General features: G+C 44.0%; 1 protein-coding gene across 1 annotated transcript in view; it reads left to right on the forward strand.

Moving 5' to 3' along the window:
• The window catches only part of DHTKD1 (dehydrogenase E1 and transketolase domain containing 1), an 89,292-nt gene that overhangs the window by 41,460 nt on the left and 21,203 nt on the right, over nt 1-26,629 (forward strand). The window contains exons 8-12 of the mRNA XM_085895045.1: nt 1,068-1,380; nt 2,334-2,418; nt 7,170-7,309; nt 9,293-9,443; nt 24,038-24,144. Of these exons, the coding sequence (XP_085751171.1) occupies nt 1,068-1,380; nt 2,334-2,418; nt 7,170-7,309; nt 9,293-9,443; nt 24,038-24,144 (796 nt within the window). The remainder of the gene's footprint in view (nt 1-1,067; nt 1,381-2,333; nt 2,419-7,169; nt 7,310-9,292; nt 9,444-24,037; nt 24,145-26,629) is intronic.

The following is a 26,629-nucleotide window of genomic DNA, read 5'->3' on the forward strand; positions in this document are numbered from 1 at the left end:
ATATGGTCAGATGAACCGATTGGAGCGGAGGTAGAACAGCAGATATTTTCAGGGAAATTGGTGAAAATCAGATCCAGAAGAGATGGAGTACCGTTGGTTGAGATCCGGGTCGGGAAGTTGACAGATTCTCTCAGTCCCAATGAGTCACAGAAGTCTTTTTCTGAAGTGCCATGACAGGTGAGAGAGGTACCCACACTCAGCAATCTTGTGTTTGGGTCAAGCGATAATGACTGAAATGTTTATGTTCTGACCGACTCACTGAATCACTGACTGCCTCACTCACCTATGGACACTGCTCAATCACATAAACTCACCTGACTAAAGTCCAGGTGAGCTAATAATATCTGTAAAGGTCGAGCAGATCATTGATGACCTTCAGGAAGGGTAATCTGTGTATCTTGGTCCACAGTTCTATATTTTCGAGCCAGTCCATCCATTGTTCATGATTCTTTACACCCCCCAGGCAAGTTGAGATTACACTAACAAGTAGCACCCACTCCATACGGGAGCCGCCAAGAGGGTCATGTTGTTATGTTTATGCCTATTTTACTCCAAGCGGACCCAGGATTACACACCCCAAAAATGGTTGCGATCGGTTCAGCCATTTTTGCAGTACCTGGGAACAGACAGATGGACAGACAATGAATGATAGTAAGATACTACTTCTACAAAGGCAGCATTGCAGCCTGCCAAGTTAATTTGTTCGAGGCCGAGCGAAGGGAGGTTGAGGCTGTTTATCCCTGACACATGAAACATGCTGCAACCCACATGCCTACAGAAAATAGACTTTTTGGAACGCCGGCCACATACTCCATCTAATCATCATGTAATTTTGTTAAAAAAAATTATCTATAGGTATTCTCAATCACTATATTATTTTGTGTCTATCACTCTAGCGGTTGCGGAGAAAACAAATTTAAAAACGAATAAAGGTGAAAAAGTGAGGATGGAAAAAAACAATAACTGGAACGGCTGACGTTCCACAACATTGTCAAGGATGGTTGTGTACAGCTATTATTAATAATAATCATATTTATTATATTTCTGTGTTATGCTGTGCGCCTTAGCTTCCGACAGAGCGTGCCTGATCTGTATGCGGCCAAGCTTGTAGCAGAAGGTGCGATAAGTACAGAAGAAGTGGAACGGGTGAAGTCTTCATATTTCGCTAAATTGAGTGAGCACCTCGCCAACACAGACTCATTCAGCCCAAGGAGCACACATTTACAAGCCCACTGGAGTGGTCTGGCCCTGCCCTCACCCTGCATCTCAGTATGGAACACAGGTCTTCCTCCCGATCTGTTACAATATATTGGTGCTCGATCAGTGGCTGTTCCTGATGACATCTCTGTACATCCGCGTCTTCTGAAGACGCATGTTCAGGTGAAGTATTCACATGCATCCATTTCCTGGTTGTAGTTTTCTTGGTTGTGTGTTCAAAGATAAATTAAGCTATCCCATGGCATAAAGACTTTTTACCTCCGCCACCGATGGTGAAGGAGGTTATTTCTGTCTGTTTGGCTGTTTGTTTCTATGCAGGATATCTCGAAAAGTTGTAGACGGATCCGGATGAAATTTCGTGGACATGCCCGGTGTGTGATGAGGACGAACTGATTAGAGTTTGCTGAAGATCTCAATGCGGATATGATAATTTTTAAGTGATTCTTCCCCATTGAGAGTGCTAAACCGATATGTAGCATGATATCTCAAAAAGTTGTGGACGGATTCAGATGAAACTTGGTGGACAGGTTGGGTGTGTGGCAAGGACGACTTGATTCGATTTTGGTGAAGCTCCGAGTCCAGATCTGGATACAATAATTATTTAATTATCAAAGTGATTCTTCACCATTGAGAGATAGGACCAAAAACGATATAGTACTATCCATACATCCATGGGGACCATACTCTGTGCAGAGCGTTGGTGCTGCCTAAGCGGTCTCCTTGGCTATTGGGCACAATCCTGGATGGGTCGCCACTCCGACACAGGATACCAGCAAGCTGGCACTCATTTTGCCGACCTCGGAAGGATGACGGGCAGAGTCCACCCCACTTGGTGTTGATTCAATGGTTGAGTGGGATTTGAACTCAAGATCCTAGGATCCCAAGCCCACCACCCTAACCATTAAGCCAACACCAGGCATATATAGTACTGCAATGCACGATATTTCAAAAATGTATTGGGTCCGATACCGACATGTTCTCGTGGGTCAGGCATTACGTGGCGGAGATATGCGCTCTACCGAGTGCCCTTCTAGTTGTTTTTGTTTTCCTTCAAAGATTAAGGGATTTTGTTTTTCACATTTTTCGGTTTTATCAGCAAATTATTTGTTACTCAGGCCAGACTACAGAAACTGAAAGAGGGAAAGAATCTCGACTGGTCCACTGCAGAGACGTTGGCTATTGGATCTCTACTTTTACAAGGTAAGAAATGCTTCGAAAACCTTTTTCAATTCCTCAGCCTTTTGTGAAGCCAAGTCATGGTGCTTCCGGTGCCCTGATGTTTTTTTTCCCCTCAATTATCTTGACTTTGCAGAGAGGCTGACGTCATATTTTCGATGTGACTGCTTTGAATCAACTAATTTATCAAAAGTACACCTGATATGGAAAATCAGATGATGAAAGTTATATCACTCGGTCAATAAATTTACACCACGATTTGAAAGACTAGGTATAAATTTGTTTCCCCGAGTCTTTATGTCTATATGAAAGATATATAATCCTAATATATCTCTAGAAACATTTTTAAGTGTTTGTGTGTTTTTCTTTCACAGCTGAACTGTAGAAACTTGAGGCCCCAAATTTTGTTTGTAAGAACTTCAAAATTGGGGCAATGTTTTAAGATACCTCCCACAATCCTGTGCTCCCTTCAAGGAAATTCTCTGCATGTATGTATGTATGTATGTATGTATGTATGTGTAGGTCTTAAAATCATAGAAATCTAGAAGGGCACTTGGTCGACCACATACCTCCGCCAGGTTTATTAGTTTACGTTTTGTATCCCACTAAATGGGCCGGATCTGGATTCGGACCTGAACTAAAATTGAATCTGCTTGTTCTTGTCACCTAACCAATTCATCAACAAGTTTCGTCCGAATCGGTCTTTAACTTTTTGAGACATATTGTTTTAACCCGATCACTCAATGGTGAAGAATCACTTTAAAATGCTCGGCTCCGGATCCAAATCCGGATCTTCACTAAAACTGAACAATTTCTTCCTTGTTGCATACCAAACATGCCCACCAAGTGTCATCTGAATCCGTCCACAACTTTTTGAGATATCCTGCTATATGTTGTTTTTGGCCCTATCTCGTAATGGTGAAAAATTATTTTAAAAATTCTCTGATCCAGATCCAGACTCAGATCTTCAGCAAAATCTAATCATTTTGTCAGTTTCAAATAATCAAGCTCTCCACCAAATTTCATGGAGTTAATCCCCAACTTTTTTTAGATATTTTGTTCACAAACAGACAACCAAACAAAGCGACATACAGACAAACAGGGGTGAAAACTTAACCTCTATCCACCTTCGGTAGCGGAGGTAAAAATTAGCTGGGCCAATCTCCAGCACTCGATTTTGCATCAGTACTGGGGAACCCAGGTTCAAGTCAAGGGCACCAAAACAAAAATCCAGCCTCCCCCCCCCCAAAAAAAAAATTTCCCCCCTGCCACCCCACAAGGAAAAGGGCACAATGCCACGACGTTGCCAGATATGCCTCCACCCACATCATTGCGTCATTATACATACTTTTACGAAGTTTTATTTAAATCCCTGAACCCAGATTCAAAATATTAAATAATTTTGGCTGCCAGACCATGCGTCCAATCAGGTTGAAATTTAAAACATATATTCCACATGACTACTACATCATAACTGTGACGTTTCATATTGATTGATGAAGAGCTTCAAGAGACAGATTTTTAAAAAGATTTTCCTTCAAACCAATGTGGCTGCCAGACCATGTGACCTATTAATTATTCATGAACACCGTGGTATCCCAAGGATTGGGGAACATGTGGGTGAAATTTCCCCTCGATCTGTCAAGCGGTTCTGGAGAAGGTAATTTTTAAAGGTTTGAAGGGTAAATCAAATATGGCTGCCAAACCATGTGACCTGTGACATCATAGTTGAAGAAATTTTTGTTCCTCATGGATAGGCAATCATACCTGCAAAGTTTCGCCTTGAATTATTCAGCCGTTTCGGAGAAGATTTTTGAAGGCATTATATTACAAACAATATGGCTGCCAAACCACGTTCTCATCGTGTACAGCCTTTTTGGTTGCTGGTTGCATCATTGGTTTTGGTTGCATCATTGGTTAGGGGTGCAGCTATGCCGCTGATGCAGGGCCCCTATTATCAGTACACTGGTGCTCATTTTGCCAACCTCGGAAGGATGACAGGCTGAGTCAACCACCTGGTGTTAATTCAGCGGGAAACGGGGCTCGAACTCAGGACCCTAGGATCCCAAACTACGACCCGAACCACTAAGCCAATGCCAGGCTATGCCGAACCATGTGACCGATGATGTCATCAATTTTTTTTTGTGAATTACAATTTAGCCCTAGATGACCCTCAAAATCTTTCATACTGATTGGATAAAGCGTTTGATGTTTGCAATTATGATGTCATAACAAAGCCACCTATTACATCATCAAAAAAATCAAACTTGTTTCCAATGGAGAATACTTCAAATGTGTCAAGTTTCAATTGTTTCGATGGAGCAGTTTTGGAAATAGAGATCCAAATTTTTTCCATTTTTTTTCCAACACGGCTGCCTCACCATGTGATGTATGATGTCATTATTATCATAACTACATTCTATATGAGTAGTCATTCCTCTGGTGAAAAAATTGTGTCAATTGGATAGGCAGTTGCAGAGAAAACAAAGAAAATTAGCATGGATGTACATAAGTACGCATGGACAACCCAAAAACATAATGCCACTGGTGACTTCGTCACCTTTGTCACCATTTGGCAAAAGAACTCAAAATTGCAATACTTGGCCACTTTGGGTGGGAGGGAGAGAATGACGCAATCATGGCAAAAGTTGTCAGTGTTATTAACCAGGTCACCCTGTTTCTATGCAGCAAGCGAGACCTTTTTTTTGATAGCAAGATATTCCTTTTTGTCAATATGTAGGTCAAAAGACTTTTGGGAAAAGGGAAACATTACTGACAGCCAATTTGACTATCGTTCAAAAATTAAATTTATAAAGTACCAGCAATAATTATAATTGAGAATGCATGAATATAATTATTTTTCTTCCACACCACCGAGGAAAGGGGGTGGAGACACTCAGCTTTGCGAGGCTTGCTTGGACGCCCCCCTGTGGAAAACCTAAATTTGGTCACTTTGTACCTGTTACCCAGACCGTTCAAGCCTCAGTCTGCTGAATGTCTCTACCTCTTTCCTCTGTGGTATTCCCGCGAGGTGTAATTTCCTCCCGTGGCAATGCAAAAATGCAGGGAATATTAATATAATTGGTACTGTTGATATTTTGGATCACTGAATTTGGCAATCTCATCTGATTGTTGATCATTTCCAAACGTAGGATCTTGTGTTTGCTTTCAACTTGCCAGAACAAGGTGATCATTCTTTATAACTGGATTTATTTGCAGAAATGTGGATCGTGACTACAGGGAAAATGATGTATTGATTAAAATATGTTATGAATGTTTGTTATAACCGAGGTGCCTGATACAGAGGCGCGACTGTACATGCAAAGAACATGCAATCTTAAAATATATGTGCTGTAACACTCGGCACTTTACACCGTTTGTAAACGACAAATGTTTGTGACTTCCTACTACTGACTGTACATCGTCCGTAAATGATAATACCCACGTACACATCTCTAATCATACTGACATAAAACCTAGAAACACCAGCTCCCTTGGGGAGCAATCATGCATGTGCAAGATAATCTGACGTGCCATTGTCTTTGGCCACGTGACTCTCCGTGAGCAGTAGCAAAGGTGCACTGGCTGACTTTTGTTTATTACGGAGAGTTTTGTGATTTTTTTTCCTGGCATATTGGTTTATGTTACATTAGTATGCAAAACTTCAGCTTTCTAGGCCACCTAGAAAGTAATGAACATTTATATGAGTGAGTCCATGGTTAGAAAGAAAAGATATACTGTGTCATGAAGTATGGTAGTACTCCACATAGAAGGAAGATGCGGGGAAAAATGGCCACCCATTCAAATGTGTACACAATGATATGCTCATAAACTACTAAAGAGTGAAGTAATAAGTGTTTAAAAGCCATAACTTTTATTCTCGAGCATTTTCTGAACTACCAAGACTTAAAAAGATGCCAAAATACATCGAGAAAGTACCACATCGAGAGATCACTAAATCGCCAATTTGTACTTCTTCTCGTTCCCCTCTCAAAACAATGTAAAACTGTCGCCTGACCTACCTCAATAACTGCTGAAGCTATGATGGTGATTCCAACGCGAGGAAGTTCCATTGTCTCTGGGCTAGTGCAAACAACACAAAATTAAAAATATATAAAACACTAATTTTATTAGGAAAAGAAATCGAATGTAAATGTGGGCTCAACCAAACCAGGCCAGGACTGTGGTCATCTGGGGGGGGGGGGGAATGGACAGTGGACAGAACCATCCAAAAGTGATACATATCCAAACAATCCCCCAAATCAACTGAAACAAGTATTAAAACAATTTCATAACAGAGATAACCCTGGTGTTGGCTTCGTGGTTAAGGTTACCATCACAACATCTTTTGACATTTTACTTTTGTTGTGGGATTGTGATGGAACAACGTTAAAAGATATCTTGATGTTAAACCAGAAGAGGATTGTTGTGTCGTATTGTGGCATCGTAATGTGGTGGGTGTCATTCTTTATTGTTATTTTTATTGTTCATTCTTCTTCCTCATCCATCACAATCCCACAACAAAAGTAAAATGTCAAAAGATGTCGTAGCCATAAGAGGATTGGGGTGTTGTATTGTGTCATTCCTAATTTGCTTGGTTGTTTTTTTTAAAGATTTCATCCCTCTGTTTTTACATTTTTTTTTTTTTAAACTAGTGTATATACATTTTGTGGTTCTAAATAAATGGTGCAATAGCCTGTGACTGGATATGACTGAAAGGTGTTGGGTTGCCTGACGATGCTGATGAAATTTATTTATAATGGTTGGTTGTACAGGGTTCAATGTCCGTCTGAGTGGCCAGGATGTGGCGCGTGGTACATTCAATCAAAGGCATTGTGCCATTGTTTGCCAAGACACTGAGAAAATCCATATCCCACTCAACGACATTACCCCAGGACAGAACACCCAGCTTGAGGTCAAGTACAAAATGTCTGTATAACTCAGTGTAACTCTGAAATAAAATGATTAACATTTATTGGTACTTGTTATTTCATTTACCTTGTATTTTTGCATGGTAAACCCTAACTTTAGGGAATGTAGATTTATTTATTAAACCTTTAGTATGCTCTCCTACACAAATGAATGTGCTCACATGGAATATCATTTCATTTTATTGACATATCGAGTTATTGAGAGCCATTTTACAAGGAATGAAGGCTCATGCATGGAAGAGCATGATCATGTGGGAAAGAGGGATAACATGCTGACATAATTTGAGGGCAATCTAATAGACAAGTAACTTCCATGGATGAGTGAAGAGGAAGAGATAGGTTAGAAAATAGAAATATTGTAAAGTTCACGATTGGAGATGGAAGATTGCATGAGATGATGAGTTCCTCCGAGAGGCAAGAGAGGGATTTGACCAACACAGGGAGAGGATTCATTCCACAGGAAGAATAAAAGGGAGACAAATATGAGAATATCATGTTGACCAATAGCTCTTGGTGATGAATTGAGAACCCAGGTTCAAGTCCTATGTACGATATTAGGTCCATCATCTACTAATGCCCTTGGAATTCATCTTAAAGCACACTGATGTTTCCTAACTTCTTTGTGCTGTGTGTAATCAAAATAAAGACCAATTACTGCACAGTAATCCCAAACCAGATATAACAACACACACACACACACACACACACACACACACACACACACACACACACACACACACACACACACACACACACACACACACACACACACACACACACACACACACACCTGGCCTCTTTTGCTTCCTCTGCCAGTTATTTTGGAATGATGATCCGCCCTACGTAGTCGACCAAATACCTCAACATGAACCAATCTGCTTTCATCGTGTAGTGTTTAAATGACCTTGCTTTTGGTACCATGTTGTAGCAAAAAAAACCCCCTCTTTTTCACTCTAAAAAAAAAAAATGACCGTTTTTACAGCCATTTTTCCCTGCTGTGCAGGGGTTTGGCTTTTTGTGAGGCAATGTTTTATGGCCGGATGCCCTTCCTGACGCCAACCCTGGTCGCCTCTTACGACACACAGGGATATGGTACACCTATTCTAACCGGGGCATACACCGGGACCAGTACACTGGCACTCATTTCGCCGACCTCGGAAGGATGACAGGCTGAGTCAACCTCCTGGTGTTAATTCAGCAGCCAACGGGGCTTGAACTCAGGACACTGGGATCCCAAGCCGCCACCCTAACCACTAAGCCAACACCAGGCTTCCTCTTTTTCACTCTAACTTAACAAAATTATTTTGTTTAGTTGCCACACACTGGATATTAAACATTATCAGCCATTTAGGTATTCATTCCATTTCAATTTGAAGTGTGTATCGCACAGACTTGAGATCTGATTTTGCTTTATTAAAATATAAAAGATTAGCTAAATTAGGCTTATTAAACTCTGGGGGTGAGAGGAACTGCATTCAGGCTTTCTGATCCAGGTGCAAAACATAAGCAAAATCTTTCACAGGAAGGAACTTATGGGGCGTTGTTCAAGTGTGAAGAACTTTTGAGAAAAGCAGAGAAGAAAAATTACTGTGATGTGTCTCACCCTGCAAATAAGTCTTTTTTAAAAATCCTAACAATTGTTGTGTTTGCTTACGGTAAGGCAGTTCATCCCGTGCCATCCTGTTTTTTTCTGTTAAGTCAAATCTTGAACTTAGCAAATTTACCACTATCGGTTCAGTGCCTACTCGGCAAAGATCAATTTTGAAAATTCTCACTATTCCATTTGGAGTAACCCAATTTAAACTGCTTCAACTCTTGTCTGCACCTCCCCACTCACTCCCTCAAATGGAACTTTTTAATGCATTTGTATGCACATGTAGTGTTATTTCATTATTCATGTCTTATGCTCTTAAATATCCCACTGGAATGTCTATTAACAGGTATGCAATTTTTGTGATTACTTCCAGGTGTGTAGCAGCCCACTGTCAGAGGAAGCTGTCCTGGGCTTTGAGTATGGAATGAGCATTGAAAGCCCAACGCTGTTACCGATCTGGGAGGCACAGTTTGGAGATTTCTTCAATGGTGCCCAAATCATTATCGACACATTTATCATGTCGGGTAATCTCACCTGCCCCCCCCCCCCCGCCACTGATATCACTTGGAGTATCCCTGATAAATGCCAGCAATGCATCACATGTAATGTGGCAAATCTTAGGGTTATGTGCGTCGCTCTCGCGTTTGCGTGACAAGCAGAGTAGAAACGTAAAATGTTTTGGCAAGTGTTGTGGCAGAAAAATACCTCCAGCTCAAATATTAAATGTGATCACTTAATGACAGACTACAATGATGATGGCATGTTAAAGGACGGGTCACCACTCCTCAAGCTCGCTGCTCTGGTACATGGCTGGAAATTGGTTACAAGCATATAAAATGGCTGTCACATGTTAGAACTGGAATGTAGGTGGGGAGAAAGTTAATGAGTTAAACATTATTTATCTAAAATATAAAGCTCATTCTAACCACTCACTTACTCACTTACTCACTGACTCACTGACTCACTGACATTGATGAATGGTACCTTCCGGGTGACGTAGAAAGCAGAAATTTCATGTGCCAATGGACACCGAAGCTGTTACACCGGGAAAAATCACAGAACCGTCAGAAAGCATCCGTAAATGAAAATATCCGAAAATAAGTGCAGCCTTGTGCTCACTGCAGTTGAGCGACCTGAGACAATGTGTACACCACAGTGGTAAGTGTTACATTGTATATACAACATTTGAATTAAAATGTTAGTTTAAACAATTATATAACTGTAAACTGTGAAATACAAACATCAATTGATATGTAGCATTTGTAAATTGTAATTTCTATAACTGTAAACTGTGTTGTAATTTCTGTAACTGTAGAAATAAAAATCTCGATTGATATCTAGCAGGAGGCCGGTGATGCTTGCCTATAATCAGAAAACCTCTACTTATTAAGTATCTGCGTACGAAGCACGGTTCGTTATTGCTTTCAATCTGTAAGCATACCCCAATAGTATATATATGTATATATATATATATATATATATATATATATATATATATATATATATATATATATATATATATGTATATATGTATGTATATATGTATGTATATATGTATGTATATATATATATATATATATGTATATATATATGTATATATATATATATATATATATATATATATATATATATATATATATATATATATATATATATATATATATATATAATTGTTGCGGGGCCGGGCGTCGGCCGCGAGCACGACCGCTAGATGGAGCTGCAGAGTCGGCTCGACCAATCGCCCAGAATTTAGATCGTACTTCTTCGGAGAAGTCCGAAGAGTACGGGTAATTTATTGGACTGAAGTTCGCCAATAGACAGACCACGTGGGGTAGGGTCGATTGCCAATTTCAATTTACCTAAATACCCACGTGGTCCAAACTACCGGGGAAATTCACCGGGAATGTTTATTTACAATGGGGGAATGAGGGGAGCACATAAGGGCAGAGTTAAACTGAATATTAATAAATGCACGTATATATAGGCAAAAAGCACTTATACCATTCACTACTTATCTGACTGGCGCCACGAACACACATACGCACACACCCAAAGATGATCGGACCAAATGGTCTTTATTGAGGCCTATCTTGGACCTGTCCGCCTCATGTGATCTTCGAGGACCAGGTCCTCGGGGCAGAACTAGACCCCCAGCACGATCCGGACGATCCAGGCGAACGAAGTCGGCAGGGCGAAAGCTGGCAGGAGAAGACCCATTCTGGCACCGACCACTCCATGCGCAGACGCTTTTAGAACTGAATCGCCCTGCGTGCAGATGTTCACACTTCTTGACAGAACCAGAACCAGAACCAAAACCCGTGTGCGCACTTCTTACCAGGACCAGAACAACTATGAACGGGCAGACCGCGCCAGACCCAGAACAACACGAACACGCAGACCGCGCCTATAATTATACCCCCCTCTTCAGAGGGGGGCCTCCTCGTGACCCTCCCTCTCTCACTGGCTGGTTTTGGTGCGCAAAATCGCTCTTCGTCTCTCTCACTGGCCAAAACGGGCAGTAAGCTCCTTGATGGGCCCGGGGGCGTGGTGACGTCATGCAGAGCCCTTTCCTCCTGTCGCGGGATCTAATTGGCCGGGCGACGGTCACCCCACTCGTTGCACGCTGATTGGTCGAGGGCCGCCGCGCGACTCCTCCTTGAACTCCACCCACCATGACGTCTGCCAGATCGAAGTGAAGGAAGCGAAGTGAAGGTGAGGGTGATGCAGTGTGGTCGGCGTTGATGTTGGTGTAAAATAAACGAAAAACCCTAACTATCAAAATAACTCCACAGCGCAGGAACATTTAATTACCCATTAGACCAGGGATGGGACCCTAACTGGCAACATGTACTTACCGATATAACTGATCTATAGGACCTGTATGTTGTGTGCTCATGGCTTCCAGATTCGCAACAATATATATATATATATATATATATATATATATATATATATATATATATATATATATATATATATATCTTCTTCTTCTTCTCCTTTCGGCTGCTCCCGTTAGGGGTCGCCACAGCGGATCATCCGATCCGCATAGTGATTTGGCACATGTTTTACGCCGGATGCCCTTCCTGACGCAACCCTGGTCGCCTCTTACGACACAGGGATATGGTACACCTATTTTAACCGGGGTATACACCGGCCCAGTATACTGGTACTCATTTCGCCGACCTCAGAAGGATGACAGGCTGAGCGACGGTCAGCGATATATATATATATATATATATATATATATATATATATATATATATATATATATATATATATATATATATATATATATATATATATATATATATATATATATATATATATATCCTGGTGTTGGCGCAGTGGTTAGGGCAGCGGCTTGGGATCCAAAAGGTCCTGAGTTCAAGCCCCGTTGGGCCACTGAATTAATATACCAGGGGGTTGACTCAGCCTGTCATCCTTCCGAGGTCGGTGAAGTGAGTACCCGTGTACTGGGCCGGTGTATACCCCGGTTAAAATAGGTGTACCATATCCCTGTGTCGTAAGAGGCGACCAGGGTTGCATCAGGAAGGGCATCCGGCGTAAAACATGTGCCAAATCACTATGCGGATCATACGGATGATCCGCTGTGGCGACCCCTAAAGGGAGCAGCCGAAAGAAGGATATATATATATATATATATATATATATATATATATATATATATATATATATATATATATTGTTATGGTTGTGGAAATTGGCATTACACCATAAAGGGCCCTCAGGTGAGATATCTCCATAGGTACATGTGTAGTTAGCCCAAACCCGTTGTATAGAGGGAATTTATGTGATCCATCCGGGCTGCGACGCTTTGAGTTCGCCATTTTCTGTTCTATCTTTTATTTCAAACAAACAGCATCTCAACAACCACGCAATCCCCACCACAGCGCCAACCACACTACAACGAGGCCACCTCCACCACCTACGCTACCACATCATCACTTCTACAACCATTCGCAAACACTACCACCTTCGCCTTTACCTTCACAACTTCATCCCACATCATTGCTTCTACGGCCATTCCCAAACACCACCAGTCAACACCAAATGTCGTGTTCCCAGAGCCGTTCGGCCATGGAGGCCGAACGTGTCGATCCGCGGATCAGGAATGCTTCACGCCCACTTCTCATCCGTCCAATGGGCAAGCGCGAGGCGGCTTGGCCCTGCCTCCAGGCGCGTGTAGGTGAATTCCGTCCATGTCCGTCTATGCAAATTTTAGGATCAGGGGAGGTTCACGCCCATTTGTGCCCAACCAATGGCTGACCGGGGGGGCGGTGTGGCCCCGCCTCCAATCACGTTCTGATCCGGGAATTTGCATATCGGTGCCTACCAAGAGCTATAAAGGTGCGAGCGGAAGGCGACTCGCGAGGAGAATGTGGAACTGGTGAGAGAAGCGAGAAGCGTGGAGCGTTGAGCATTGGGGAGCAGAGTTGAGAGTTGAGCTGGAAGAAGGGGAGTGTGCGCGGTGGAACTGCAAGCGGCGGGTCGGGGCAAGGAAGCTCGGGTCCGAGGCAAGGAGGACGGCGGTCGGCGACGAGGTTGCGGTGTGGGGGATCGCTCGTCTCGTCGCGGGACCCAAGACAGCCAGCCACTCCCCTCCCCCAGGGCATCAACAATTTCCCCTTCCCCCGCGCTGAGATAGTGCAAAGGGGGCCTCGTTCCTGCCCCACCTCAAACGTGGTGCCAACGAGCACGCCAGGGGCATGGACTCGGGGCACAGTGGCGCGGAAATTTTGCCGCTTGCCCACCAATGCGTCACGAGGACGGTAAGACCTCCCCGGCCTTACCGGAGCTGGCCGCTCCTCCAGGTCACGTGCCCATTTGGCCTACGGGCCTGTCTGCCTCCTTGTCTGTGAGGGTGGCTTCCTTCTTTTGCTTTTGTGTAAATGTGTGTTGGTGCCGTCTGTGAAGTAAAACTGTGTAAGTGTTGCCGTGTGTACGTGTTAGGTCAGTGTCAACTGTTTTCTTCTTGCCTTTGCTTTTTGTGTATTCTGTATGGCTGTATATACGTGCTTTCCGTGTGTCGCGTAATAAAATGCTTGCTTGTTGAACTGTGCCCGTTTTGCTTCGTCTTTTCTCTTTTGAATCTCCATCCTGCATCACGTAAAGGATTCGTAGTGGGTTCAACATCCCGGTAATTAATCTGGACCGTCCAGGTCAACGATAACACCGCTCGGTTATCCCGATAGTACGGAAAGGGCCGCCCAAGCGGCTCGTGTCTGGAGTCGACCTGTGGCGAGGTACGATCGCCTGGTTAACCATCCGCATGGGTACTTAGGTAGGTCTAGTTTGGTGAACAACACTACCCTACGCGGGTGGCCGATTGGCACAATTGTGGTGAGGTCGAAAGGCCCACCTGTGACTAGCTCCCAGCGTGGTTCCGAGGGGGTCACGACAAAATTGTCCGTCCGGTGGGCGACGTGCCGCGATTCGAGTTACGTGGCCGTTCGCACACGGGCGGGCGCGAATTCACAACAATATACTGAGTGTATTATGAGGGGGTTAATCCTCATTTCTCTTCGGAAGAGCCAGACCTGGGGCCACCACTCACAATTAACTTTATGGTATGGTGGGTTGCTTTACAACCACGAACACCAATGAGTTAACCATGACTTCCAGTGTCCACCATCTAATTTGCCATTTAACTAGGGCTCAAGTGGCCTCCTGACTCGGGGACACGCCCTCGGCGATGTACCGATCTTATCTTGATTCGATCTTAAGTGGGGCGGCCGAGCGTTTACCGCTGGTGCACGCCAACTATATCAGGTTAATTAGTTTGGGAATTACATCCCAGTCTATCTATGTCCGGACAATGCTGGATCAATGGAAGGAAAGGATGAGCAACGGACAGATTGAAATGTCAACAAGGAATTTATTATTAAGAAAAATAAATAAACTGAAGAACTTTTTATTTCCTTGTGGTGTAAATGGAGGAATTCAAATCAATCAAAATAATCTCAAACAAAAAAAGCATTCAACAGGAGAGGAGAGATTGTGCATACTCTGTTCAGAGCATTGGTGCTGCCTCAGCAGTCTCCTTGGCTATTGGACACAATCCTGGACGGGTCACCACTCCGACACAGTATACCAGCATGCTGGCACTCATTTTGCCGACCTCGGAAGGACGATAGGCCGAGTTAACCCCACCCGGTATTAATTCAATAGCTGAGTAGGATTTGAACTCAGGACCCTCGGATCCAAGGCCTGGCACCTTAACCATTAAGCCAACACCAGGCATACAATTCAACAGGCATTGATAGAAAAATAGACAAAGAGCAGATGCTTATCACTATGCCTAACTGGACAATTAAACATTAGACAAGGGTACCCAGCAGATCATTCAGAGGGGGAAATAAATCTGGTCTCGGCTTAACAAGGCAGAAGTCGTTGTGCATCCAACAAAATGTCCCAAAATGTGTGAGCGTGCCTTCGTTTGCTGCCAGCGCCCTGCCTTGCCGTGCACCCACCCGCAAACAGGGTCGAACACCAATCGACGTCACGTCGTCGGAACCAGGGACGCTAAGAATCAGGTACTTCAAGAATCAGGTATGCCAAGAGCAGGTACTGAGCAGAACCAGCAGCAGGTACCTGACTGTTATGGTGAGCATCACCATGGATTATGTTTCAGACCGTAAAACCTCATAATCTGCAAAGAGCAACCATCCGACTGCCACCTAGACGATTGTTCCTGCTGATACAAACCATTCAACCAGAAGGCACGCGATGTGATTGGTGGGCAAATCAAAACTAGCACTCCCCCTATCTCCAGTGGACACAGTCCTACACAGTAGGAGGGGGGTCTGGGGGGGGGGTGCTCGTCACACTTCACATGTTTCGATATATATATATATATATATATATATATATATATATATATATATATATATATATATATATATATATATATATATATATATACATACACACACACACACACACACACACACACACAGTGCAAAACATTAGGAACACTTGCTCTTTCCATGAAATAGACTGATCAGGTGAATCCAGGTGAAAGCTATGATGCCTTATTGATTGCACCTGTTAAATCCACCTCAGTCAGTGCAGATGAAGGGGAGGAGACAGGTTTAAAAAAAGGATTTTTAAGCCTTGAGATGGTTATGGAAAGAATTGTGTATGTGTGTAATTCAGAGGGTGAATGGGTAAAACAAGATTAAAGTGCCTTTGAACGGGGTGTGGTATTCGGTGCCAGACGCACCAGTTTGAGTGTCTCAAGAACGGCAATGCTGCTGGGTTTTTCACGCTCAACAGTTTCGCATGTGTATCAATAATTGTCCACCACCAAAGGATATCCAGCCAACAGCAGGCCAGTGGTTGAAAACGGCTCGATGATGAAAGAGGCCAAAGGAGGCTGACATGAACTGTGCAGAGCAACAAACGGGCTGCAGTTAGTCAACTGACAGTCCAGTACAACGTTGGTGCCGAAAGACCCATAATGCGTCGTACCTTGACACGATTAGGGTATAGCAGCCAACAAAAATACAGGGTTCCACTTCTTTCAGCAGAAAACAAGAACCTGCGGTTGCAGTGTGCTAAGGAATGAAAACACTGGACACCGGCGATTGGAAAAACATTGCCCCATTTGATGAATCCTGGTTCCTGCTGTTTCATGCTGATGGAAGGACTAGGGTATGGAGAAAACCACATGAGTACATGCATCCATCATGCTGTGTGTCAACATTGCAGGCTGGTGGTGGTGGTGGTGGTGGTGGTGGTGTGATGGTGTGGGGTATGTTTTCATGACATATTGTGCCCTTGATAAAAGTGGAGCAACATTTGAATGTCACAGGATATCTGGACGTCATTGTCAATCAAGTGCATCCCTTCATGACAGCAGTGTATCCATCTGCGAGTGGATTTCTTCAGCAGGATAACTCCCCATTCCACCAGGCTGGGATTGTCCAGGATTGGTTCCACGAACATGACAGTGAATTCAGCTTACTGCAGTGGCCTTGCCCGGTCACCAGATCTCAATCCAATTGAGCATCTGTGGGATGAGATGGAACGAGCTATTTGGAGTATAGATCCACTACCAGCCAACTTGACACAACTGTGGGGAGCATTGTAGTCAACCTGGTCCCACATCCCTGCAGAATGCTTTCGACACCTTGTAGAGTCCTTGCCCTGACAAATCGAGGCTGTTCTGAGGGCAAAAGGGGGTGCAACTCAATATTAGGCAGGTGTTCTTTATGTTTTGTACACTGAGTGTATGTGATAATGATATAATTGAGCTTACTGTTGGCGCCACTGTTCTTTATTCCTTTACTTGTGACTTTTAAAAGCCTTGGTCTTTAAAATAAACCCAAGTGTGGCCCCTGGAAGCCATCCGGAATTGGTGGCAAAGTGGGGCTGTCCTGGGCCACACTTTGCCCTCACTTTGCCTGTGGGCACGTGCGCATGATGCTTAATGTCATGTTGCCTTTATCTGATTGGAATGGCTGTTTCTGGTTTTAATGTTATGCCCAAACACAACCCGCCCATAATGGGTGCACCCCACCCATAATGGGTGCACCATGCCCATTTTCAGGAAAACACAACTAGATCATAATATAAACCTCCCACAAAAATTTTGTCAGGATCGGATCAAAACCCACGGAGCTACGCTCAGGAGAGATATACATACAGACAGACAGACATACAGACAGACAACAATAACGAATATAGTGGTCACTTATTTTTTTTGAGAAAATATTTTTTCGTGAACCAACAAGTCTGAAGATGATGATGGTTCATGAGCGGTATTTGACGATGTAGATTGTTTCAGAAGTCAAGGATGAGACAATGTGATAATGTTTGACCAAGTTATAAAAATGATCAACATGATGTGGTACGAGTGACAGGTTATTAACTGCAAAATGTCGAAAACCCGGTTTCGTTCAACAACTTTAAAAATTTGACCTTTGCATAACCTTTAAAGGTCACAAAACAATGTTGTGGACATTAAAATAAGGAAACAGGGTACGTGCTATAGCTTAATGAAGTTAGTTCGTCGAATAAGGTTGAAAACCCGGTTCGATTCCCACAACTTTGAAAATTTGACCTTTGCATAACCTTTAAAGGTCACAAAACAATGGTGTGGACATTAAAATAAGCAAACAGGATACGTGCTTTAGCTTATTGGAGTTAGTTCGTCGAAGAAGGTCGAAAACCCGGTTAGATACCCACAACTTTGAAAATTTGACCTTTGTGACCTTTAAAGGTCAAGGATTGTGACCTTTGGTGCAAAACTTCCTTTGGAATATTCCAGGAACAATATAACGTCATGTAGGCTATATGGCATTTCACACTCATCAGATTATCCATACTTTGATGAAATCAGCGTAAAAACAAACTTAAAGGGGGCGCCACGGGTAAGGTGTTCGAGATAGAGCAAAATGGTTTCAAGACTTTAGGTGGGGAATGACCTCAAGATTATGCATAAAAAATATTGTCATCCTAGCTCTCAAAGTTTGGGCGGTCGTATAATTTTTATGGCAAAATTCGAAATTTTCTAAGTTCGTGACCTTGTGACCTTGACCTTGGGATGAAAATGAAAAATAGAGCTCCGTGGGGCTATGCAGGTACCATTGGGCTAACCAAATACCGAAACCTCTGCCAGATTCGACAAACCCCCTCGGAGAAGATGCAAATTGAAATCGGCTACCCCTAAAAACACAATTTGCAATTTTCTAAGTTTGTGACCTTGTGGCCTTGACCTTGGGACGAAAATGAAAAATCAAGCTCCGTGGGGATATGCAGGTGCCATTGGGCTAACCAAATACCGAAACCCCTGCCAGATTCGACAAACCCCTCGGAGAAGAAAAATTTTTTATGTCAAAATTCGCAATTTTCTAAGTTCGTGACCATTTGACCTTGACCTTGGGATGAAAATGAAAAATCGAGCTCCGTGGGGCTATGCAGGTGCCATTGGGCTAACCAAATACCGAAACCGCTGTCAGATTCTACAAACCCCCGAGGAGAAGATGCAAATTGAAATCGGCTACCCCCTAAAAACACATGTTTTTTGGGCGTGGCTCCACCCATAATGGGCACACCATGCCCATTTTCAGGAAAACACAACTAGATCATGATATAAACCTCCCACCAAAATTTTGTCAGGATCAGATCAAAACCCACGGAGCTATGCTCAGGACAGACAGGCAGACAGACAGACACACAACAATAACGAATATAGTGGTCACCTATTTTTTTTCGTGAAAATATTTTTTTCGTGAACCAACTCTCTCTCCACTCAAAGACAAATCACATTATCCCAAATCTTGGGTAGACCATGAAAGTGAAAACTTTGGAGAAAAAAAATATGTTTGCCTTCTAAAGCATCATGGATTATGTTACCCCATCGAGAATGGTGATGCAAGCAAATGACAACAATTCACTTAAAAGTTTGACCAAAACCAAAGTTGAAGAGTGGTGTGAAGTGGACCGTGTTATGACTGACTCCGAAATAAATGGCAGTGTTGTTAATCCACAGAAGAAAGTTGAACAACTAGAAGAATTTTCAACTGAACATATGACTTGGGCTCATGCCGGGGTGTGTTCCATTACCAATCAGCTGGAAGAGCGCTCGCCCACTGCAACACTCAAGTGGCTTAAGCACTCACGCAAGCACTCCAATGAAACGGTTGATAAGGAACGGCTGGCTTGGTGAGCCATAGCAAGTTGATTAGTAATGGAACACACCCGTGGTAAAGGTCTTGACCTGCTTGTGAAGTTTACTGAAAGTCAGAAAGCTGACAGCATCCAAGAAGTGATGCAGCTGCACCTCAAACAAGAACATTCAATGAGGAAGAGTCAAGAAACAATGTAGCGGTCCAACTTAAGGAAATTGTTCAAGAATGCTTCTGGCGTTCGACAAGATGATGAACCTGATGAGTCTGAGAAAGTAGACGTTGACACTTTAGATCGTCCATCAACTTCGAAAGACTAGTGTATGTTTTTTTTCATGCAGGTACATTATTGTTTTGCACAATTCATTGGTAATTACCTTTATACGACACTATGCTAAGCCTGGTGTTGGCTTAGTGGTTAGGGTGGTGGCTTGGGATCTCGATTGATATCTCGCAGGATATCTAGCAGGTCCTGAGTTCAAGTCCCGTTGGCCGCTGAATTAAAAATACACCAGGAGGTTGACTCAGCCTGTCATCCTTCCGAGGTCGGCAAAATGAGTACCAGTGTACAGGTAAGGGGGGCACTGCATCAGCGGTATAGCTGCGTCCCAACCAATGATGCAACCAGCAGCCACAGGCTGCACTCGATCGAGAGAGACTACACCATACTGTAATAATGTTATTATTAGGGTCCTGAAGGGAACTATTGCTTTTGTGAGGTTTATTATTATTGTACTGTTGGACCCCACTATTCACGGAGGATACATTCCTGGAAAATCCCACGTATAGTATAGCGAATACTTGAATAGCGGGACATTGCTTCAATGGAAAAAGGGGGGATAGGTTCCCAGCGGTTAGTGACCCATGAAAAATATCGCGAATGGCAAAGCCACGAATGTCACATTGTTTCAATGGAAAAATGGGTAAGGTTCCCAGCGGTTCCTCGTTCATTGGGGAAAGTTTCAAAAGTTTAAAATATTTTTGACTGCAAATGCATATGATTACAGTTCCATGAAGAATGCTTACAATTATAGAAAAGATAACACCAGGTACTGTTTCCAATGTTTATCTTACGATAACTCACCATCCGCCCATCTATTCCCAGGTACCACAAGAATGGCTGAACCGATCACAACCATTGTTTGGGAGTGTAATCCTGGGACCCCTTGGAGTAAAATAGCCATAAATATCATAACATGACCCCCTTGACGGCTCCCGTAATGGAGCGGGTACTTCTAGTTGAAGAAATGTGATTAACAGTTTATTAAAAGTGATTAACCAACCATCCCGTAAATGAAAAAAAAAACAAACAACAGCAGCAGGTACTGTTTAAAATTTTTATTTGCACAAACAAACAGAACTTTTCAAATGATGATGATGATGATTTAACATCCAGTGAATTCAGTGAGGTCATCTGAAGCATACACAGGTGAGTGTGGTGGTGGTGAATCGTGCACTGAAAGAAATGTAGGTGAGGGTGCTGAAGCAGATGAGAATCTTGAAGAGATGCTCAACAAATGAGAGGCACTAGAGGCAGGCAAGGGTGCTGGTGCTCCTGAGGTGGATGGACCAGGGTGGAAGAACTCTGTGATTGAGAGCTGCCAGGCAGATTGCCATAGATTTTGACGTAGTTTCTTGTATGGGAGCATCACATCATCCAACCTCCTCTTGAGTTTGAGGTAACGCGCCATGACCAGATCGGTGTCTAACAGCCTCTCAGTAACTGACCGAATGTCCTGTAGTATCTCACTCGGGAACTTCACCATGCGTTTGAACCTTTACACCTCTTCCTCATCACTGCCTGCCTCCTACTACTCAGAAAATTAGGTAATGGCTCCCAACTCCTCAGCATACGAGGTGAGAAGAGCATCCAACTCCTCAAGCTCCATGTTGTCAAAGCCTTCACCTCCCACCTGCCTTGCCAACCTGACAAATTTATGCCTCTCCTCTGTGTTGTTAAGAAAGCCTCTGAAGCTCTTCACTGCCTGTGGCCACAGGTTGTGCCGCAGGCATTGATGGTGCCGGCTTTCACCTCGTCCAGCGACTGTGATTGCGCCGATGCAGTGGGCTATATTGAACTACTTCCAATACTGCCTAACAGTGAGCTCTGGGTCCATTGCATCCAAAATGTGGGGAAAGTTGCGGCGGGTATAATATGTTTTGAAAGTCGAATTTACACCTTGGTCGAGCAGCTGGATCAGGGAGGTGGTGTTGGGCGGCAGGAATATCACCTCGACGTTCAAGTGAGCCACCTTCAGGTCCCTGGGGTGGCCAAGAGCATTGTCGATGAACAGGAGAACTTTGAATGCAAGGTTTGGTTCTATAAGACACCTCTCCACCTGAGGGCCGAAACAATTATGGAACCAGTCCATGAAAATTTCTGCCGTCACCCACGCCTTCCTGTTGGCCCTCCAAAACACGGGCAGCGCGTGCATGTTCTTGCCCTTGAGAGCACATGGGTTCATGGAATGGTACAACATCATGGGCTTCGTCACACAGTCCCCTTTTGCATTTGTGCAGAGGAGAAGAGATACCCAGTTCTTTGTGGCCTTGAATCCCGATGCTCTCCCTTTGTGCTTCAAGATAAAAGTTTGCATTGGAATCTTTTTCCAAAATAGGCCAGTCTTGTCCATGTTGAACACCTACTCTGGCAGGTACCCCTTCTCCTCAATGAACTGTGCAGGTTGAGCGAACCGGGAACACTTCAGCCGCCTCGTGGTCTGCGGAAGCACACTCGCCTGTCAGTTTTACGTTGTGGAGATGTAGCCCTTTTTGAAGTGGTAAAACCATCCCCTGCTTACTTGGAATGTACTGTGGCCACTTGTACCCGCATCGCTCATGCCCTCGTCACTTGTGTTGGTGCCACCCATGCCAGCCAGATGCACATATATATGCATCTCCTTTGTGCGAATGAGAGGTCCACTTAAGGGCATGTTTTTTTTCTGCACGTTGTCCTCAATCCATGCACTGAGCACCTTCACCGTCCTTTCTATGTGGACATCCCGATCGTGGGTGACCACGTTGGTGGTCGTTATAGCGTTCAACGCAACACTTTCTCGGATCGCATTCTCGTTCTTCCATATGAGTAGCAAACTCTGGTGGTGATGGAAACGTCTTTGGCAGCTTGTAATACTGGTACGGTACAGAACTGTAGATGTGGTGAAGCGTCTTTATAGCGCGAATGGTGGAACAAGCTGCCCAGCTTGGTTACAACGTGACTGGTGGAAGATATGCTTTTGAACTGTTTTATGTGCGTGGTTCGTGGAATTTTTTTTTTTCGTCCACAAAAAACTGTGAATACGAGAAGCACAGCACCGCGAATGTTGAAGCAGATCGCGTTTTGTAAAGTGTGGATACGTGGGGTCCGCGAATAGCGGATCCCCGAATAGCAGGGTCCGACGGTCCTTCTGCCGCAGTTTTATTCCATTCTAAATTCATTTTTTTCTGCAACCGCTTGTTGGATTGACACAAATTTTTCACTATAGGAGCGATGACTCACGTATAACTTTTTAAATAATAATTATGACATCGGTCAAGTGGTGCAGCAGCAATGTTGGAAAAAGGAAAAAAAATTGGACCTCCTCTTCTCCTCAACTGCTCAATGGAACAAATTGAAACTTGGCCATGTCAAGTCCTCTCCAAGAGGAATAAGTGATGATAATAGTGACATGATAATTGGATGTGTCCAACGGTTTTCCAATCGGTATGAAAATTATTGAGAGTGATCTACAGATAAATTGTTTGAGGGAATTGAAGTCTCGCCACCCCTCCAAAACCCCCCGTGACCATGAATTTTTCTAAGGCCTAAAATATTCCCAGGTATACCCCAAGTACAACCACAAAATTTCAATAAATTCCATCGAGCGGTTTAGGAGTGCATTTAAGTCAAACACCCAAACGCACACCCACAAGCCAAATTATATCATTTGTAGTAGAGATTTGATAAAGTTTCTTGGTTGTTTTGCTTGTCATAATTGAACAAAGGTTTTTGCGATTTTAAACAAGGTTTTATAAACTTGTGCTCGGGCTGGTGGTATGAGGATACTGACGGCCAAATTAATTTGGAGGCACACCCTTTGCTGTCAACATCTTTATCAGTACTTTACGGTGGTCACACCAGAGGATATGGTATTGTGGGAATGACTAATGTCGAGTCCTCATTTGATTTGAGAGTGAGACTCTTCTTGTTATCATTGTCGAAGGATGACGATAATATCAAATGATTTTGTGTTATTCCTCTTTTACCCCTTGTGTATGTGCATTCCCCTTCATACCCTTTGGTAGTTTGTGAACCCACAGCCCTTTGTCGTTCAGCTCCTCAATGAGTGTAGACATTGGTGATTTTATGTCTTCCAACAGAGATGCATTGTTATCTTTACCATGTCATTTAATCACAATTTGTTGATCTTTGTTCTTAATCTGTGAGTTAAGTTCCAGATTTGTACATCTGTGCCGGCGTGTGACAGGGGAAGCCAAGTGGCTACAGCAGAGTGGCCTGATCTTGCTTCTGCCTCATGGATACGATGGGGCTGGGCCGGAGCACTCATCCTGTCGCATTGAACGCTTTTTACAGGTACCTGTTGCAAAAAGTGTGAAGCTTTTACTGAAGAGTAAAGGTCGAGCTGGTTAGCAACTGGAGGTTGGCCTGATTAGCCTTCTCATCTGAACCAATGATTCGTGATATTTGGAACCTGGATTCAAATCCCATTGTGTTTGTAGATGCAAATCATGGAAATGCAGATTGAGAAAAGGAAGAGAGAAGGGGAGGGAATATTAAGCAGGCTGTAGGAATTAGAGTTTGGAATTATTTGCAAGGCCATATATGATATGAGGTATAAATCGAGATGTGTTCCTCACTTGTCTTTCACACAAATAAAACAAAAAGATCTTCATAGCATATTGTGACGTCCACGGGACTTGAACAGTCCCGCCAACGTAGAATGAGCCGAAACGATGGAGGCGGTTTATTTATTTATAACCCAAACATGGCGGTTCTAATCGCTCTACCGCAAACGGGACGAGGAAGGTGGCACGAGTCACTTTTCACTGAGTTGATGATGTTTATTTGTTTTTATTATTAACCAGAAAAAATAAAACTCGGCAAGAAGAGGGATCCGGGGCGATTCGACGGGATGGTGTGGGATCGGGCGTGGGGAAAAACACAGACAATTCCGATGAATATACAATTCTCAAACCCTCTAAGGCGCCAAGTACACACACACACACACACACACACACACACACACACACACACACACACACACACACACACACACACACACACACACACACACACACACACACAAAACGTAGCTACTTCTGGTGGTCAGGCTGGACCGTGGTGTGGACGCAACTGTCCCTGGATCAGTGTCGGATGAGCTGGCCTTGCTCTCGTCAGGGGGGGGGGGGGCAGGAGAAACCGTGGTGCTGTCGACCTCCTGGTCCTGGCCCAAGTCCGCTCACAGCCGCCAGGGAACCAGTTCTGGCGCCAAATTGCGAACAGGAGAGGGAGGCAGGTCCACCCGCCGTTCGACCCCGTACTCCGAATCAGCAGAACCCCAGAGCCAACCAAGGTGAGGCACAAGGCTCAGCAAGGCTCCAAGACACGATGAAGAACACGATCGAATCAGCACAACAACAAGTACGCTTCCCGCGCAACAGCCTCCACACCAAAAAAACACGATCTTTTTGTCCCGATCTTCTTCCTCTTCCTTTTCGACCCCGAACAGAACCTTTTTATCCTCCTGTCCTCTTCACTTCCAATCGAGCCGTTTTATTGGCCCACCGCCGTCGCCATCCGCCAATCATGATCACGGGGCGGAGCCATCCGCAGCCCTGTCCTGTGACGTCACGACCAGCCTCCAGGGACTACTAAAAGGGGTTTACGCAGACACACTTACCCTATCCCGTGTCCCTATCTAATTACGTGACAATTATCATTCCCCCCTTGAAGAAATGAACATTTACTAGACAACTTATCACCACTGAATTGCTACTTATTACATCGAGATCCTGGTAAACTCGAACAGCATGGCATACCTAATTAAACATCCTAATTACCCTTTGAATGCATACCCCCCCCCTCAAACGTAACACTGCCCCCTCCTCTGGCACCACAGCTCCTGCAAGGTATATCACAGGCGCTACCGTACCAGCCTTAACACTTACTGACTCACACCTAATTAACCTAACGAAATAAAGTAGGAGGGGCAATGGGCAGCGAGTCGCAGCTAACTTACCTATCCTGCTTAATGTACTACCCCCTTATGGCCTTATCCTCGCCTAAACAATCATTCGTTTTTTTTTGTTTTTTTTATATTTTATCACATGATAGCACTGAGCGAAGTTGCACTCCATCTTCTGGATCATCGCTCTTGCCCAGCACTCTTTCAGTGATCTGGGGAGGGGAAACAAAAGGTTCCACAAAAACACAACACTTATACTTTACATTCCTACTCTAAGCCTTAACGACACTATTCACAGGATATTTACACTTGACCGCCTCCCCCAGTGGATGCTAATAGACCCAGCGTTACCTGGGGAGCCAATTTTCAAATTTGCTTGCCCCAAAATTATGCGGACATCATGCCCTTGCTGCACATGTCAAGTTGTGCGGGATCGAGTGGGACTCATACATCTTCACAACACACACCATGGTCATCATCACATTTCTAAGTCATGGTCCTCATTTTAATCATGCAGGCTGAATCCCGTCGTGGCCGTGGGGTGGGTTACCACAAGATGATGGGGGCATCTCAGGTGCAACCATGCCCACAGGTAAGCTTTAATCCAACCCGGACGTTTCTCCGCCCCGCTCCCTTTGATTCCCTCCCCCCTGGTAGCCATCAGCTCTAATCCCGTACAACACTCTGGAAGGGGTCTCACTGGCTCCTCTGGCCTTCCTGGGTCGCCAAGGTCCTACCCGCCTTGGTCGCCCAACCAGACCCTCTCCCAGTTGCCTCCAGTCACTGTCACCATTAGCCAACAGGTGGTGAATCTCCTTGAAGGGGGTCGCAATTCACGCTCACCGTGAGCTTCAGCAATCCCTGTGGACAAGC

This window comes from Eptatretus burgeri, chromosome 9 (genome assembly GCF_056783735.1).
Source record: "Eptatretus burgeri isolate ZD-2024b chromosome 9, Ebu_testis_v1, whole genome shotgun sequence".
Taxonomy (NCBI): Eukaryota; Metazoa; Chordata; class Myxini; order Myxiniformes; family Myxinidae; genus Eptatretus; species Eptatretus burgeri.